At 25.5% G+C, this 19149-nt stretch overlaps 1 protein-coding gene across 7 annotated transcripts in view; it reads left to right on the top strand.

Moving 5' to 3' along the window:
- LOC120780098 (cholinephosphotransferase 1) overlaps positions 1-18429 on the top strand; it is a 28359-nt gene extending 9930 nt beyond the window's left edge. For 4 of the 7 annotated variants that reach the window (XM_040112374.1, XM_040112375.1, XM_040112376.1 and 1 more), the window contains exons 3-8: positions 1740-1980; positions 2071-2229; positions 12008-12139; positions 17280-17438; positions 17517-17681; positions 17907-18429. In XM_040112374.1, coding sequence (XP_039968308.1) covers positions 1740-1980; positions 2071-2229; positions 12008-12139; positions 17280-17438; positions 17517-17681; positions 17907-18140 — 1090 coding nt within the window. In that variant the 3' untranslated portion in view covers positions 18141-18429. Of the gene's footprint in view, positions 1-1739; positions 1981-2070; positions 2230-3763; positions 3893-9153; positions 9286-12007; positions 12140-17279; positions 17439-17516; positions 17682-17906 lie in introns of all 7 variants that reach the window. The other 3 variants (XM_040112381.1, XM_040112377.1, XM_040112380.1) reach the window with 3 other exon arrangements.
- Positions 18430-19149: the final 720 nt, after the last annotated feature.

Below are 19149 nucleotides of genomic sequence, written 5' to 3'. Positions count from 1 at the left end.
TTTCTCCAGAAGAGTTACATAAGGCAGCGAAAGCTCTGAAGGTATTCGACGTAGTACCCGCCGGGGAAAGCATAGGAAGAGAGAGACCTCCACTCTGTTGGAAAGACCAGGTGGAGAAGGATTTTTGAGCTTAATATTCAGAAAATAATTGGTAATTGGCAGATGTGACTTGTTAGTGGCGTTTTGAACTTGGAAGCTTATATTATACAAGGAGTACCTTCAAATTATTAAAAAGTTGTAAAACTTTAGTAGTTTTCCACTTTTATGCTGTCAGGAAAATGTTTTTTTAACTATTTAAAGTTCTTCGGATTCAGCATAAATCAATACATCATTTCCATTTAGTGACCATTGTAATCAAGGTATACATGCATATGTATGCTTGTATGTATATACATATGTGTAAAACGTATTAATAACTCATACACCTAAGTACATTAGCTAGGCTCGCGTGCTTTTTTTCGTACATATTTCTAATTGTTTTTTGTAGACCTTTGCTAATAGCATAAGCGAGTTGCTTGAATGCGTGTTGTCTACTCGAAGGGTCATGTAAACAGTGCAGGGGTTTTTCTAATAATAGTTGCTCCTACCAGTCAATGCCAAGCCATTAAGTATTAAACTAGGGCAATAAATTATAAATACTTGGAAGCGTATCAAGTTTTTATTATGCATTTTATGATTTTTTAAGGAACACCCAGTTATGTGGGAAAATAATACTAGGTCGCATGGAGGCAAAGATATTTTACTATAAATAAAATGATTCAACAATTTGATGAAATTACTAATACTCTGGCTTTATTAGTTAGCAAATAGCACATTTTTTTGCGTTGGGGTTATAAAAGAACTCCGAATATTTGGTTGCAGCGGCTACGACGTCGGTATAACTTTATACCACTTTTATATTACAGCAAGGCATTCTGGAGAGTCTCGTCAGACTTATACTGATTATTATTACAGAGCTTTATTTTGCAAAAGCTCTTCGGAGTGAATTCGGAGTATTTTTTGTCAAGGAAAAGTACATTAAAAATTATTATTTTAAAGTTGTATTTGCATTTAGATGTCGGAAATTTTTCGGAGTAAATTCGAAGTATTTTTTGTTAGATAGAATATGTTAAAAACTACTCAAATATAGTTTTATTTGCTGTAAAATATGATAATGTGATTATAATTATAGTGCATTCTACGAAAAAAAATCCGGAGTAAATTCGGAGTATTTTTGTTCTTGAAAAATATATTAAAAACGCCTAAATTATAGTTGTATTTGCTTTTACATGGTGTATAACGATAATCTGACTATTATTATAGTCAGTTCCACTGCAAAAAAATTTCAGAGTAAATTCGGAGTTTTCTTGTAAAGTTGTATTTGCTATTTAAAGTCCTATAACGATAATCTGATCATTATTATAGTGAATTCTACTGCAAAAAAACCGGAGTAAATTCGGATATTTTTGTATAACAAACAATGAAGAGTTTTCTTTGTTTAACTTTCATTTAATAAATATTTACTTGATTTCTCTTTATAAACAGTGAAGGCAATTTGAGACACTGTAGAGGCTATAAAATCCATGCACTCGTATAAATATACATATGTATGTATGTAAACAGTAAAAATAAAAGTGTCTCAATTATTTGCTTCATTCTCAACTTAACACCAACCGATCAAACCTATACAATAGTAAATATGTTATTAATAAACGAATAATTTAACTGAAGTTCTTGTCTTTTTTCTCCCCACATAACAGCTACAGTCCCGATGGCAAGTCGGCGCCACCCGGCTGGGCTAGCCTGCTGTGCGCATTCGGACTTTTTGTTTATCAAAGTTTGGATTCGATCGACGGCAAGCAGGCGCGACGCACAAATACCCAATCGCCATTGGGTGAGCTCTTCGATCATGGTTGCGATTCCATATCGACCGTTTTCGTCGCGCTCTCCGCGTGTATATCCTGCCAATTAGGACAATATCCAAATTGGTTGTTCTTTCAGGTGCGTACTACAAATCATTCAGATGTAATAATAAACATACTATGTATATGTATGTATGTATATATTTTTATAACCTAACATCTGTTGCAGTGTTTTTGTGCCATTGGCCTGTTCTATTGCGCCCACTGGCAGACCTACGTTTCAGGCACGCTGCGCTTTGGCAAAATCGATGTGACCGAAGCACAATTCACCATCATGGCTATACATATTATATCGGCGGTGTTCGGCTCGGATGTGTGGCAAGCGCGGGTATGATTTTTGTTCATTTTAAAAGCATTTTGGAAAATTGCTATTTAGTGTTTGCGGTTGAAATGTGTTTGCATTAAAAAAAAAGATTTTTAAAGGCTGTAATTCTAATTAAAAATTAGACTTTAGCTATTAGGTTTATATTTTTATTTATGTGGATTTCTGATACTTGACTTTAGGTGTTGAATGACAAAGAACGAAATACCAATTTTCAACAAAGTATTAGAAAGCCTTCAAGTGATTAGTCTCATAGTTTGCAGTATTTTTCGGAGTTATTTTCGAAGTTGTTTTCGGAGTTGCTATTACTATGTAAAAAGCCCTTTTTTAGGTTGGGAAACGGATATTAATCTTCTTAGTAGTACATTAGCATTAACAAATTTCGAAGTAAAATTTTTAATTTCTTCGGCGGTTAAAAAATCACTTTATACTTTGAGTTACCTGTTTTTTAAGTACCTGTTATATAAATTTATAAATTTTTTTTAAATATTTGTTTTATTTCCCTTTTGAAATATAATTATGTATACCCAAAATGCCAATTTTCGTCAAAGTATTAAAAAAATCTTAAACTGAATAGTCTAATAGTTAGCAGTCCATTCCAGTGTTATTTTTAGAGGTTTGAAGATGTTTTCGAAAATTCGGAGAAATTTTCGGAGTATCTATTTCTACGTAAAAAGTCATTTTTTAGTTTGGAAAACTGATTTTAATCTATTTAAATGTAAATTAGCATTCAAAAAAATTCGGAGTAAAAATTTTGATGTCTTCGGCGTTTAAAAAATTCACCTTATACTTTATATACATAAGTATACACATACCTGTTTATATAATATAATTATATCTAAATAACGAATTGCAATTTTCAACAAAGTAATAAAAAAATCCTCAAGTGAATAGTCTAATAGTTGGCAGTCTATTTCGGAGATGCCATTACTATGTAAAAACCGATTTTTTAGTTTGGGAGACTAAACACATTTTAACCGCAGCACTTTCATTATATACATATTGATTTAAACCTCTGCATATTTTTAGGAACTGCTAATTTAATACACAAATTGAAGTTTCTTTACAATTATACATATATTATTTACATTTCACTCGTACACTATTCAATATAATTTTATTTTTCAGTGTATTTTATGTATTTATGTTATTGTGGTTTTTAACCCGTTTGGCCCACAAAATTTTTACTAGCATAATATTAAGTAACCCAAAACAACCGTTACATTTTTCACATGTTTACACACAAAATATTTTTTTTCATAAATAAAGTGTATATTAGCAGCTAAATTATTGTAAATTAAACACCGAATATACATACATATCTTAATACATGCATAGGTGATGTGGCTAACATACATACAGTTGGTTAAAAAAATTTCAACAAAATTAACAATTCTACAAAATTATTTATATTATTTATGTAATTTTTTTTTTTTGGAAAAAGCCATCATTTTTGCATTAAGAAACCAAACAAAAAAATATCAATCTCTTACCTCAATGCTATCTTTATATACATTTATTATAAATATATACCCTTTAGATGTTTGGTAATTTTCAATTGTGGTCCACCTTATCGCTAATGACCTTAGTATGTGGTATTTGGTCATTATGGTTTATATTCTCAGTTATTTTGGCTGGCGGTGTTGGCAAGAATGGCTCCACAGTTGCAGTAAGTTTGTATTAAAAAAACAAAAAAAAACATTTTCTTGAACAATATAAAAATTAAAAAAAGTTGTTGCATAAGAAAAGTAGACAGACGGCGTATTAAATAAAAACTAAAAAAGTTGTTGCATAAGAAAAGTACAAATGGCGCACTAATCTTAAGCGTTGCAAGCAAATATGTAAAATTAAACGGAATTTTTTTTACATAAAAATGCATATGATTTACAATTTAATTCAAATAGTAATGTTTTTCTATTCAAAAATTTGAAGTCATATTTAAAAAGCGGTCAAAATCATCACAACGTTGCCAAATTTTTCATATAAAATTTGAAGTCATATTTAAAAAGCGCGCAACGTTGCCAAATTTCGCCTTTGATAAAACATATACAATTTCAAAAATTTCAGCATGAACGCTTTCAATGCCACTTTGACTTTAAAAAGTTGAACAATTTAGTTTGAAATCAACTTAAATATGAAATTTTTAAATATGCATATGCCCGAAATGCATTTTTCGAAATTTGTTTCCCTTACATTAAGCAAGTTTTGCAAGTTTATTTGTGGAATGCAAAAGAAACTTATGCCCTTTTAAAGTTTTATCAAGAAAATTACATTCTGATTTAAATTATTTTTGAATAAATTCATATAAATTTCGTTTCAATTAAAAATACACTTAAATTGTATTTAAAACAAATTGTCCGTTGCTTTGTTCGCTACTATAGTATACTATATACTAAATTTTACATTATTTTTGTACAGCTATTGGAATTTTTATACACAAATTACTGTAATTTTGCTTCAAATTCCATTTCTTATCTTCAAAAATAGTAATTACGTTTCGAAAATAGGTTAAAATGACACGTTCATATAAATCAATACAAAAAAATTTTGCGCATTCGCTGAAAAGAAAGTTTATATTAGCAGGCTACAGAATTTCTAGCATACTGATCTATTATTTTTGATATATACTCAAAGCAGGTGACCCTGTAAAGTAAAATTTGTCGCACAGCGCCACCTAACGTGCGCCTCAAATACAAATGAGCTTCAGAAATTAATTTCTCGACCCCAAAAAATATGCTTCCGTAACTTGCCAGTGTAATTTCCTATAGGGTCGCCTTTTTGAGCCGAAGTTAAATTTTTCCTACAGGGTCACCAGTTGCAATCGAAGTCAAATTTGTCCTACAGGGTCACCATTTTTAGTCGCATTTAAATTTTTCCTACAGGGTCACCAATTTTACTCGAAGTCAAATTTGTCCCACAGGGTCACCATTTTTAATCGCATTTAAATTTTTCTTACAGGGTCACCAATTTTAAAATAGGTATTCAACACATAGCAAATTATTAGATCTGTAGGCTTAAAATCTTTTAGGAATTTAGTTTTAGGCGCTGGCAGCTTTCATTATTTTTTTCATATAATTACTAAATGCGGTGTATTGAACCTAAATTTTGTAACACGCTGTAACTATTTGCGGAAGACAACTTTCTGATTGCAAAATCTAAAATAATAGTACCAATCCCAGAAAACAGAGCTGTTGTTAATTATTTTTTTTTGACAAAACACAAAAGAATTTTTTTTTAACAAAAATCAAACAAAAATTTTTTTTTTTTTAACAAAAATCAAACAAAAAAAATTTTTTTTAATAAAAATCAAACAAAAAAAAAATTTTTTTAACAAAAATCAAACAAAAGAAATGTAAACAAACAAAAATAAAAAAATACATATTTTCCAGAAATACTAAAATATTTTTATAACAAAAATACTTAAGCATTTGCTATTCAAAATTTGGCAAGACCTACTAATTCCTTTTATGCAAACGATTTATTCCAATATCTACTTTCCCCTACTATTTGAAATATTTATTTCTTAAATCTAGCTGTTAATGTTTGCTTAAACATTTGTATTTAATTTCCCTTAAATTATTAAAAAAAAGACTTAGCTGAGAGAATGCGATAATTTAGACAAACTTATGATGGCAACTCTAATTACATAAAACACTATTTATATATATATATAATAGTAAAGTATATAAACTATAATATGTTCCTATACAATTTAAATAATTACTTTCATTAAACATTAATTGTTATTGTATTACATTGGCTTACATATATATTTATGTACAAGCGAAGCATGCAATATTTAAAATCCTTGAGCAGTAGCAGAAAATTTTCTCAGTGTTTATTAAAAAAAAATAATTTTTATCAATGACTGAACGTGCTCACTGCTCATTGATCTTATTTACTGCCTGTTTTAAATATATACTATATAATTGTATGTATCTAAACTTAGTGCTCTCTATTAACATTTAACCTGTTATTTAGTTTTTCCCTCTACTGTTGTATTTTATTTATATTTTTCACTTATTAAAGTATTTCTTTATGGACGTATCTTTTTTCACTTGGTTGTGGTGCGCTTTATAACTGTTTTTCATCCATTAGGTTGCTAGTGTCAGGGTTTAGTGTCCTTTGTGGTGTGTTTTATAGGTATTGGTTAAAAAAAATAATAATAATAGACAACAGAAAATGGAATATGTATATCAAACAATTTACTTGATTTAGCGTTAAAATATAGTTTTTTTATTATAAAAAATCATATAATAGAACTTCAGTTTTTATTATAATTTTACTGTTATTTCTAGGCTGAAAAAAATCAAAAAAGGAAAAAATTAAAAAAAAAATTTAAAAGAAAAATTAGTTTACAATATTTTTTACCCTAAAAAGTGCAAAAATTTATCATATTTGTTGTGGTTGTAGCAGCGACAATTCTTATTTAAAAATAAAAATAAAAAAGCAAGTTTAATTATTTTTGTTCTTGTAGCAGCGACAGTTTCTATTTAATTAATAAAAAACTTCAATAACTTATTTATTAAAAAAAAAAACTCCATTGTTGTTTTTATCGTTTTTGCGTGTCTGAAAAATTAGTTTAATTTTACCATATTTTTCCCCCTGTGGTTGTTATAGCAGAATTTTTGGAAAAAAAAATAAATTTTCGGTTTTATTTGCTTTTTTAAATTTTTTCTTAATTTTCTTCTTTATTTTTTTATTTTTATATAATTTTATTGTTTAGTTTCTAATATTATATTTTAATTTTTTTGGTTAAATTTAGTTTTTTAAATTAACAATTTTATTTTTTTATAGTTTTTTTAAATTAATTTTTTTTTTAATTTTCCTTACTATTTTTAGTTTATTTTCTTATGTTTTTATTTTTCATCATTTTTATTTTATTTTTTATTAAATTTATTTTTTTAAATTTAAACTCTTTTTTGATTTTTTCTTAATTTTGTTGTTTAGTTTCTGATATTAAATTTTAATTTTAATTTTTGTATTTTTTTACCCTTTTCCCGTTTTATTTACTTTTCTTATTATTAATTTAATTTTGTATTGTTTTTAATTTTTTCGGTTTTATCTACTGTTTTTAATTATTAATTTCCTTTTTTTTAATTTTAGTCTTCTTAATTTTCCTTTTTATTTTTTATATTTTATATTAATTTTTTTATAATTTTATTATTTAGTTTCTAATATTATATTTAATTTTTTGGTTTCATTTACTTTTTTTAAATAACAATTTTATTTTTTTAAGTTTTTTTAATAATTTTTTTATAAAATAAAAATGTTAAAAAAAGGTAATAAACTAAAATTAGTAATAGTTTATTTTCTTATTTTTCATAATTTTTATTTAATTTTTATTAGATTTAATATTTTCTAAATTTAAATTCTTTTTTGATTTTTTCCTAATTTTGTTGTTTCGTTTCTAATATTAAGTTTTAATTTTAATTTTTGTGTTTTTCGTTTAATTTATCGGTTTTATTTACTCTTTTATTATTAATTTTATTTTGTTATAGTTTTTTAGTTTTTCCATTTTTTAAATTGATATTTTCTTAATTTTCTTTTTATTTTTTTATATTTAGTTTTATTATAATTTAATTTTTTTGTTTCTAATATAATATTTTAATTTTGTTTTTCTTTTTAATTTTATACTTTATTTATTTTGTTTTCTTATAATTATATTTTTTGTTTCTAATATTATATTTTAATTTTTTTTTTTTTAATTTAATACCCTTTTTTTGGTTTATCTGCCTTTTTTAATTATTAAATTTCTTTTATAGTTTTTTAATATTCATTGTGTTTTTTTATTTTCTTAATTATTTTTTATTTTTAGTTTTTTAATTTATTTCTTTTTGTTTTTTTATATATATTTTTTTTAATACTTTGTATATATTTTTTAATATTTTATATTTTTAAATTTATTTTTTTTTTTACGTTTTTCCTTTGTTTTATATTTTTTTATATTTATTTTTATATTTAAATACTTTTTTTATATATTTTAAATATTTCATTTTTTATGTTTTTTTAGTTATTTTTATTTTTTTACGTTTTTCCTTTATTTATATATTTTTTTCTCTTTTATATTTATTTTTATATTTAAATATTTTTTTTTTTATATACATACATATGTTTTTTAATATTTTATTTTATCTTTTAATTGTTTTTTTCTTTTTTTTTTACGTTTTTTTATTTTTATATTTTTTTCTTTCTAAATTTTTTTATTTTTTTTATATTTTTCTTTCTAAATTTTTTTATTTATTTTTTTTAATTTTTTTTTAATTTTTTTCCTTTTTTAACATTTTTTCTTTTTTTTTATAATTTTTTTCTTTTTTTTTTTTTGTATAATTAAAAAATTGTATACCTGATCTCATTTCTGGTACTTCTGAAATAACAACTCAAAAGAGTTTCCCTGGAACTTTTTAAGAAAGCTTTTGAAATTTATATAATAATTATTTTTAGCGCAGAGGTTTTAGGTTAGCACAGCTCAAAACAGCATTTTATAGCAACATTCAACGCCCACATACACACTAACCTCCATTTTATTGTGTTTTCTTCGTTGTTATTATTGCATTGGTACTTCTTTTGGCATTTTTATGCTGCCATTCGTTCGTCTCTTTCATTTTATATTATCAACACTTTTTTGTTATACAATTTTTTAATATTTACAGCTTACTACGAGAACAAAAAAAAAATAAATACAATTTAGTAGCCACTGTTGCAGCACACTTTGACCCCGGCGCTGTGATTAAACTAAGAGCAAACGTTTTGTATGAAACTCAAAATTATCAGACTTTCTTTTTCTCTTTTTTCCAATTTTCTTTTTCGGTGTGTCAAAAATCAAAATCAAAATAAATTGCGAAATAAAACAAACCAATAACAAACTCGAAACACGAAACAAATTGTCGTCCACACAAACACACACAAACGCACGCACGCACACTTTAGATTCCACTCATTGGCGGTCGTTGGAATTATATCATTTTAATCGGCATTACTTTGGGTTATCTCGCGAATATGATCAACTTTTCGAAAATGTTTGTTGAAGGCGGCAGTGGCAAAAATGGTTCCTCCGTTGCTGTAAGCATAAACAAAAAAATCCAAAAATTAAAAAAAAAACCAAAAAAATTTAAACCCCCTAAAACACAAAACCAGCTAATCCTTGCCCCTTTCTTGTACAAAAAAAAATATTTTTTTTACTAGTGGCTAATGCACTAAAAAGCGAATTTATGTTCATATTCAGCACTTAATAGAAAATATGCGCTAATTTTAACACCTATTAAGACACTGTAAACAAGCGGTCTATTTACGGCGTTTTGTTGTTGTAAGAGCACCATTAATTTAATAATACCTAATAACGCCTTGTTCGTCTCCACTAACCGATTTGTGATATTTACATATAGAATTATATATAAATATAATTACATAAACATCTAGTGAGGAGTTTTGTTTGACTTAGCATTAACGGTGTTAACGGTGTTTATCTGGTGCAATTTTCACCCTTGAGTTTTTCATCAAAACCATATTCACATTCTATTGTACTATTTATTGTATAATATTGTTAGCTGAGGCGGGATAGAGCCGACACGTGTATGCTATTACTTTTATTATAAATATACTTATATAAATATGTAAATAAGTTTATATACAGTTATAAGTAACGTGTGTGTCTTTCCCACTCATGTTGACCACCTTCAGACCCTTTATAGCACAATTTCTACAACCTTTTGGCGTTATTTCTGCTATTTACCAGCAAATTATCGCAAAAATCCTACGGCTTCATTGCACCAAAACGCATCGGGAAGCATTCTTGCATCGCGCATCGGTATTAAAAGCCATCAAAAAAATATATATTTTATGTAGTGTATCATGGAGCTTTGCATTTAAGGCATCATAAACACATTGTCATACAAACATAAGTTAGTTAAGTACAGTAGGCACTCGAAAAGAGTCTAGTCTAGCTAAAGTTGAGTTTTTTGTAGACAGAGTTTTTATGCTAATATCAGCTAGTGTATCGTTGGAAATTTTATTATTTATTAGTTTTTGTTGCTTAAAATTATACAAAATTTCGCATGAACCGTGAAAAAAATTGCCAATTTTGTTCATTATAGCATATTTAAGGTTATGTCGTTCAAGTTTTTGTATGGAAAATTATTTTATTTGCTGAGATATCTTTACGAAATTTGGTATGGATTTTTATCTAAGGCTGTGGTATTATCACCGAAGAAATTGTTCATTTCGGACGATCAAAATATATTTCTTGTATGGACAATTTTTTTATTTGCTGAGATATCTTTACGAAATTTGGTATGGATTTTTATCTAAGGTTGTGGTATTATCACCGAAGAAATTGTTCAGTTCGGAAAACTATAGCATATAGCTGTCATACAAACTGAGCGATCAAAATATAGTTCTTGTATGGAAAAATTTTTTATTTGAAAAGATTTCATTACGAAATTTGGCATGGATTATTTTCTAAGGCAATAGTATAATCACCGAAGGAATTGTTCAAATCGGACCACTATAGCATATAGCTGCCTTACAAACTGAAAAATCAAAATCTAGTTCTTGTATAGGCAACTTTTTTATTTGACAAGATCTTTTCACGAAATTTGGTATAGATTATTGAAAAAGGGAACTCTACAATCTCCGAACAAATTGTTCAAATCGGACCACTATAGCATATAGCTGCCATACAAACTGAAAAATCAAAATCTAGTTCTTGTATGGACAACTTTTTTATTTGACAAGGAAATTTCAAGAAAGTTAACATGGGCTATTATTCAAAGCAATGCTACAATCTCCGAATAAATTTTTCAAATCAGACCACTATAGCACATAGCTGCCATACAAAATGAACGATCAAAATCTAGTTCTTGTATGGAAAAATTTTTTATTTGACAAGATTTCTTTACGAAATTTGGCATGTATTAATGTCCAAGATAACAGTAAAATTTCTTCCAACAAATTTTAAAATCGGACCACTATAGCATATAGCTGTCATACAAACTGAACGATCAAAATCAAGTTAAGAACTTTTTATACCTATTATGCTATAAGAAATGCAACTGTAAAGGGTATTAAAACTTCGTTGCAGCCGAAGTTAACGTTATTTTTCTTTTTTTTTTAAGTATTTTAATGCTTCAGTTGATATATTTTGCATAAAAATGCTTTGCAAAGTTAAAATTATTTTTTTTTGTTGTAGATAAGTACATTGAATTAAGCAAAAATACATAATATTTAAATATTTCTTACTATATAGTTGCATATGTATTAAATATTTATTTTAATGTTATTAACTTATTCTTTTAAATACTAATATTTAGAATATTATAATTTTTTACATGCTTGAAGCATTTTTAAGCATTATTTGCCTTATGGTATTTCCCTTTATTTATATTTTGGTGAAATGTTTTTATTTTTTATTCAATAGTATTTCAATAAATATTAAAAGTTATGTAATTTATTTTTTATACACATTTTCCACAAAGAAACTTCAAATTCCGTTATACAGTTCTACACCTTACGAGCGTTAGCCCTTTTTATAATTTCTAATTTCTCTACACTTAACCGTTAGTTTTCCCATTATTTATTTGGACAAATGAAAATTAAAAATATATATTCTTTCTTTTATTATTGAAAAATGCCTTTTCCTTCAATTACCATCCAACCATCCAATTCAACTCGTTAAAACATCAACACCACCAACCACCACCACAACCACCTAAACTACTACTACTACTACCACCACCAACGCAACCAACAACCAATTTGTATCGTACCAAATCGTCATTCGATACAGTTACCCTTGCTTGGCTGCGAAGCGCGTGTTTTATCACTTTATCTTATATTGGGCATTTACATTTTATTTGTTTGTCGTTATGCGCGTGTGATTATGACGGAAGGATGCGGCAAAAATGGATCATCCGTTGCTGTAAGCGTAGTCACAAAATCAATTATAATACAAAAAAACTTTAAATTTACAATAATGATATGGGAAAGTGAAACTTTTAATTACGTATTTACATTTACTATCAGTGCTCGTGTCTATTTCTTAAACACTACTCTCAGGTGGTATACATAGTTGCTTTGTTTTTTGGTAAAAGCGAAACATGTCCAACATCAATTTCTGTAAATATTCTACTATATGCCGTGATGTAAATACGCTTTTCAATTACACTCTCTTTCACTGTTGCTCGTGATTTTGTAGAAAAAAATGTTATTGTAGTTTTATTTAGTTTTTTTTCTTTTTGCGTAGTAGTTCTTATTTATGTTTAAAATTTTGAGTTATTATATGAATTTGCCATTCCCCTTTAAAAAAGAAAATAGTTTTGAAGGAATAATCAGAAAACTAACAAAAATTCGGAATTATTTTTTTCGGAGTTAGGATTCCGAATTAAAATTTCGGAGTGAAATAATTTAAATTAAATTATAATACATTATAAATTAAAAATTAAAAACAGAATAAATTGAAACTACAAATTTTTCGGAGTAAATTTTTCGAAAATAAATTAGGAGTAAATATTAGTATTTATTACTTGAAAGCGCACTAAGAAACAAAATTGTTTTGAAAAAATATTCAGAAAACTAAATAAATTCTGAATTAAATTTTTCCGGTGTAAAAATTCCGATTTAAAAGTTTTAATTTATGAATAAAATGTTAAGCTATTGGTAGCATTTGCCACGCCCCATTAAGAAATAGTAGTAAATAGTAGTTAATCTAACATACTTTTAAATTTTAATATTTTTAAATGCATATTCAGAAAACAAAATAAATTCCAATTTAAAATTTTTTTGGAATAAAATTTTCGAAATTAAAATATTAAAATAATATTCAGAAAACTAAATAAATTTTGAATGAAATTTTTTCGGACCAAAAATTCCGAATTAAAATTTAGGAGTAAAAGTACATGCATTTCAATTTTAATATTTTTAAATTAGTATTCAAATAAATTATAATTTAAAAATTTTCGGAGTAAAATTTTCGAAAATAAAGTTTGCGTAAATGTTAGAAATTGTTATTTAAAAGCCCATTATAGATAGATAATTTATTGTTCTGCATTTTATTTTTTCGGACTAAAACTTTCGAAAATAAATTAAGATCAAATTTCAAATATTTTTTGTTTTTAAATCAGTATGAAATGATTGAAATTCTTTTCCTTTTCGGAGTAAAAAATTCGGAATTCGTCCGAAAAATAACTTTTCATAATTTTGTGAAAGTCGGTAATTGGTTTACTTAAAGAAAAAAAACATATAGTATTTTTAAACGTTTAAAGTGGGCATTATTCTCTTTCCAAACATTTTTTTCTTCTAAATGGGAAAATGCATTGTTTTTTATATATATTTTAATTATTTATTTTCTTTAATCAGCATTTTCAATACTTTTTTTTTAATTCATTCAGGTGTTGGCTTCTCTTAGTTGTAATTTTTTTCTATCGACATACATACATACATATATATTTTTAGTTGTGGTTTTATCGTGTTCTCTAAAGTAAACTCACCACACCTGCATCTTCGTGGTGTACTCGCATACTCATGCTCGTCTGTTAACCGTCTAATTATTACATAAATTCGTTTTAGTTTCGCATTGTTTGTTCCATTCGGAGCTGGTTCAGTCTTGTTGTTAGCTTAGAAATTCTCGCAATTCAATTCATAGCCGTATTGACTGAAGTTCGTTATTTCATTACTTACGTATGTATGTATGTACATATGTATGTATGTATAAGTTCATTGAAAGTGCGTTGCCTAACTATTTATCATGAGTTATTTATCGATTTCCGTTAATAATTTTTGTTTTTTTTTATATGGAAAATAAATTTAATAAAAATTTTTGTTCGTAAAAATATTTTTGGTAAACATTTTTAAAAAAATATTTTTTGCATGACTTTTAAACATAATATATGTATAATATTAAAATTAGTATTTTTCTAAAAATGTTTATGATATTGTTTAGATTTTGTTGTTAAAGTATATGCGTAACAGTTTATTAAAAAAATATTGTCAGCAGAATGCTGCTTAGAAGTACATAAGATCTCATTGAAAATGTGAACACATTTAACATTTTAAAAATACTCAAAAATATTTTTTTACTTTTTTGAAAATATTTTAGAAATATTTTTTTTTGTTATATTTATGTTAATTAAACATTTTTTATACTTTAAAATTTCAAAACTTCTTAACAAAAAGATTTGTTTGTAAAAATTTAATTCGTATTTTACAAATTTTTTTAACTTCAAAATTACTTCAAAAAGAAAAATAAACTTAAGATATTCCAAATATTTAATTTTAATTTTATTTTAATGTTTTTTTTTATGTTTCAAAAATTTAAAAATTCTTTTAAAAGAAAAACATCCTTAAAATGTGCCTAGTTAAAAGATATTTGTAAACTTAAAATTTTCTTAAAATTTTTTTTATAATTTAAATCTTTTTAATTTTTGTGTTTTATTTCATTTCTTAAATATTTTTTCTATTATTTTAAAATAAAAAAAATGTAATATGTACTATGTATGTATGTCAAAATTTCTTAACTAGAAAAAATCTTTAAGATGTACCTAGTATTTTACAATTTTTTGTTTCAAGATTTATTTACAATTTGTTGGAATGTTTATAGTTGTCTACTCTACAAAATTTCTTAATTCTTTTTTTTTTCAAAACATTTTTTAATATTTAAAAATGTCTTCATTTTTTTAATATTTTAAAATTTTTTAAGATCAAATATTTGAAAGCGTCTTAAATTTTTTAATATTTTAAAATTTTGTATTGATATATTTTAATATTTCAAAATGTCTTAACATTTTCTTTTTAATATTTTAAAGTTTCTTAAATTTGTTTAATATTTCAAAATTTCTTAGTTTTTTTTTAATATTTCAAGACTTCTTTAATAGTTTCTTAAAATTTTTTGTTTTTGATATATTTTTTTAATATTTTTTATATTTTTTAATATTTAAAAATTTCTTAAAATTTTCTAATATTTCAAAATCTTGTTTTTTTAATATTTAAAAATTTCTATTTGAAAGCGTTTTAATATTTTTAAATTTTGTATTGATATATTTTAATATTTAAAAATGTCTTAACATTTTCTTTTTAATATTTTAAAGTTTCTTAAATTTGTTTAATATTTCAAAATTTCTTAATTTTTTTTTAATATTTCAAGACTTCCTTAATAGTTTCTTAAAATTTTTTGTTTTTGATATATTTTTTTAATATTTTTTATATTTTTCATATTTAAAATTTCTTAAAATTTTCTAATATTTCAAAATCTTGTTTTTTTAATATTTAAAATTTCTATTTGAAAGCGTTTTAATATTTTTAAATTTTGTATTGATATATTTTAATATTTCAAAATATCTTAACATTTTCTTTTTAATATTTTAAAGTTTCTTAAATGTGTTTAATATTTCAAAATTTCTTAATTTTTTTTAATATTTCAAAATTTCTTAATTTTTTTTAATATTTAAAAATTTGTGTAATAGTTTCCTAAAATATTTTGTTTTGATATTTATTTTTTTAATATTTTTTTAATATTTAAAAATTTCTTAAAATTTCTAATATTTCAGAATCTTGTTTTTTTAATATTTCAAGATTTCAAAATTTTTATATATCAAAATTTCTTCAAAATTTCTTTTAACATTTCAAAATATCTTAAATTTTTTTTAATATTTCTAATTTCTTAATTTTTTTAATTTAAGAATTTAAAATTTTTTTTTAAATATATCAAAATTTTTAACAAGAAAAAGTCTTTAAGTATTTTCCACTTTATTTTTGAAAATTTATTTAAAATTTTTTAGAATGTTTATAGTATTTTAAAATTTTTCTATACTTAAAAACTTCAAAATTACTTTAAAAAGTAAAATAAAAATATTTAGGAGAAAAATGTTAAATAAATTTGAATCTTGTATTTATATTTATTAAACTTCAAAAATTTTTTGAAAAAGAAAAAAATATGCAAGATGCATATGCCTAGTGTTTTACATTGTTTGGCATTTCAATATTTGTTTAAAAATAATTTTTTTTTAATTGTTTCTAGTATTTAAATTTTTTTTTTAATTTTCTGCATTCCAAAATTTTTTTGAAAAGAAAAAATTCTTTAAAATATTTATAATACTTAAAAACTTTTTTTACTTCAAACTTTTATTAAAAAGGAAAAATAATTATTATTAAGAATTTTTAGTATAATTTATTTAATTTACAAATTTATAACTATACATTAATTAAATTGCTGCATTTTGTTTTTCCAGCTACAAAAATCTTCATCTACACATATTACAATTTCTCATTTAAGTCATGAGTTCAGAAACATGTTTTTAGTTAGCACTTGCCATACAAATCATGTTAGTTTTTAGCAAGTATTTAGCATTTGTATATAAATTAGTGCATATTTATGTATTTTTAAGTGTATTAAACTCTCTCATCCATCTCTTGGTTGCACACTATCGCATTCCTCTGCAGTTTTTTCTCCAACTCCACAATTTTCCGTCTATTTTTGCATCACTTCCATATATTTTTGCTCCAACCCCACCTAATTTTGTTAAATACAACTTTTATCTCATGTCTGCTCCTCACCACTCCACCACCACTCACCATGCTCCACAAAACCAATGCTTAAAGCAATTTTTTTTTTTAAATGTTAAAAGTATAAAAAGTTGCAAAATTCAAAACTCGCAAATGTCTAATAGTTAAAGTTAAACAAAAAAGTAGTTGCAAAGTAAAAGTTAATAAACAATAATAATATCTGTCTTCTTAACTCAGCTAAAAAAAAATATAACCATAATAAAATAAATCGTAATGCGCTAAAAAAAAAAATAAAAAAGAACGAAAGTATTGTCGTTTTAAGTAAATTATAAAATAATTAATAATTGCCAAACAAAAATTAAAATTTATTAAAGCAACATGTCTGTTTGTCAACATGTATGACACTACTTTCGTTTTTTTCGCCTCTTCATGTCTCTTGTGATTGTGTCTTCTTCAAATGCATAATATTTTCAAATCCAGCTTCTTTGCGACAATTGTCTAATATGCAATTTCTTCTCTTCCAAACAACTCGCTCACGCCCAACTCAACTCACGCATTCCAAGGGTACCAGCGTGCTCTCGCCCAGCATACCGTTAACAATGGTCATACTACCCGCACTGATAATTGCTCAAAAATCGCCACAAAATATTTTCACCGAACATGCATCGTTGTATATCTTGGCTTTTGGCATGGTGGCCGCCAAGGTGACCAACAAGCTGGTGGTGAGTACACACAACACACATTCATACTTTTATATTCACTTCATTTGTTTTTATTTATATTTACTCTATTCTCCTTAGATTGCGCACATGACAAAGGCTGAGATGGAGTATTTGGATTGGTCACAATTGGGTCCGGCTTTGCTCTTCTTCAATCAATACTTCAATTGTGTGGTGCCGGAAATTTGGCTGTTGTGGTTCTCACTGTTCTGGGGCACGCAGGATCTCATACGCTACTGCTCCAAAGTAATTCGAACAAAAAATAATTTATATTTATTATTATACACCGAGCAGGCCATATAAACTTTGCCATATTGTCCAAGACAACGCTTTAATTTCCGAATGTATTATTTATATCGAATTTATATAATTTACAGCTGTCATTTGACGTTTTCTCTTGTTTATTGTCTGTTGTTGTTGTTTATTGTTTAAATGTCATTATTTATTTTTTTTTTTTTGTCTTTCACTCAGGTGTGTTTGGAGATTTGCAATCACCTACATATTAATCTCTTCACCATCCCAAATGCTGGCAAAAATGCACCACAAACCGTCAGCCAAGGCACAAGTGCACCCACCACCAGCATGAGTATGAGCGCCACAGCGGCGGCTGGTGCGAGTGCGGCGGTGGCGCATGACAAGAACGGCGGCACACATCATCGCAAGACGACGCGGCAGGCTAGCAAAAAGCAGCAACAACAACACTAGAATTTTATTTTAAATTGTATAATTAAATAGAAAATCAACAAGAACAGGAATATACCCAACAACAATGTAAATCTCTATGAAATTGTTCCGTGTCAATATATACAAAACATACAAAGAAAGAAAAAAACTTGAAACAAGGAAAATACAAATGTGGAGAAGACAAAATTATACTAGCGTAAACAAACCAGGCAATTAAACTGATGACTAGCGTAAATTAAAATACTGTAATAAAAGAAATTGCTAAGCATAAGTAAAGCTATAAGTTTTTATGAAAATATTCAAATGCTGACATTGCTCTTTTTTTATTTTTAAGTGTTTGTTAACTCATGATAGCGCTGTAGATCATGTATGTGTATTTAAAGAACGTGCTTAAAGCCAGAATATCGGGTTCAATAATAATTTATAAAAAAAAAGAAACAAAATTTGTAATTTTGCGGAGCATTAAAACAGCCAACCGAATGTAGTTAGATACATTTATCAGATTATTATTTTTAGTCCCCATTCATCGTTAGGAAATTGATTTTTATATCAGCAAGCGCTGAAAATAACTTGAAAACATACATATTTGGAAAAATTAATAAAAAAAATATTCAGCAAAAACTAGTAAAGAACATATTTCCGCTTTACTCCTGTACCTATTTACATAAAATGTAATTGTTCCGCAAAATTTATCACGCTTGAGAAGCCTACAAAATTAAAATGAAATATTTTCTAGTTCTTTGGTTTAAATAAATGATTTATGCCTAGTGTTTTGAAAAGATACAAAATTTAAATTAATTACTTCCACGTTTCTTTGTTTGAATAATTTATTTTTACACAGATCCGTTGTCTACAAATATTCCATACAGAACGAAAGTAATGTTTTTTTTTAATTTTCATAACTTTTTTTTTTTTGAGGAATAAAAATAGTTTTGCAAATTTTCTATGAACAAAAGAGATTAAATATAATTTTTTGTGCTTGGAAAAAATAATAAAAATGAAACGCTTAAAACTAAGAAAGACTGGATTT

Source organism: Bactrocera tryoni, unplaced genomic scaffold (genome assembly GCF_016617805.1).
Source record: "Bactrocera tryoni isolate S06 unplaced genomic scaffold, CSIRO_BtryS06_freeze2 scaffold_151, whole genome shotgun sequence".
Classification (NCBI taxonomy): Eukaryota; Metazoa; Arthropoda; class Insecta; order Diptera; family Tephritidae; genus Bactrocera; species Bactrocera tryoni.
This window is presented reverse-complemented; position numbering and strand designations above follow the sequence as displayed.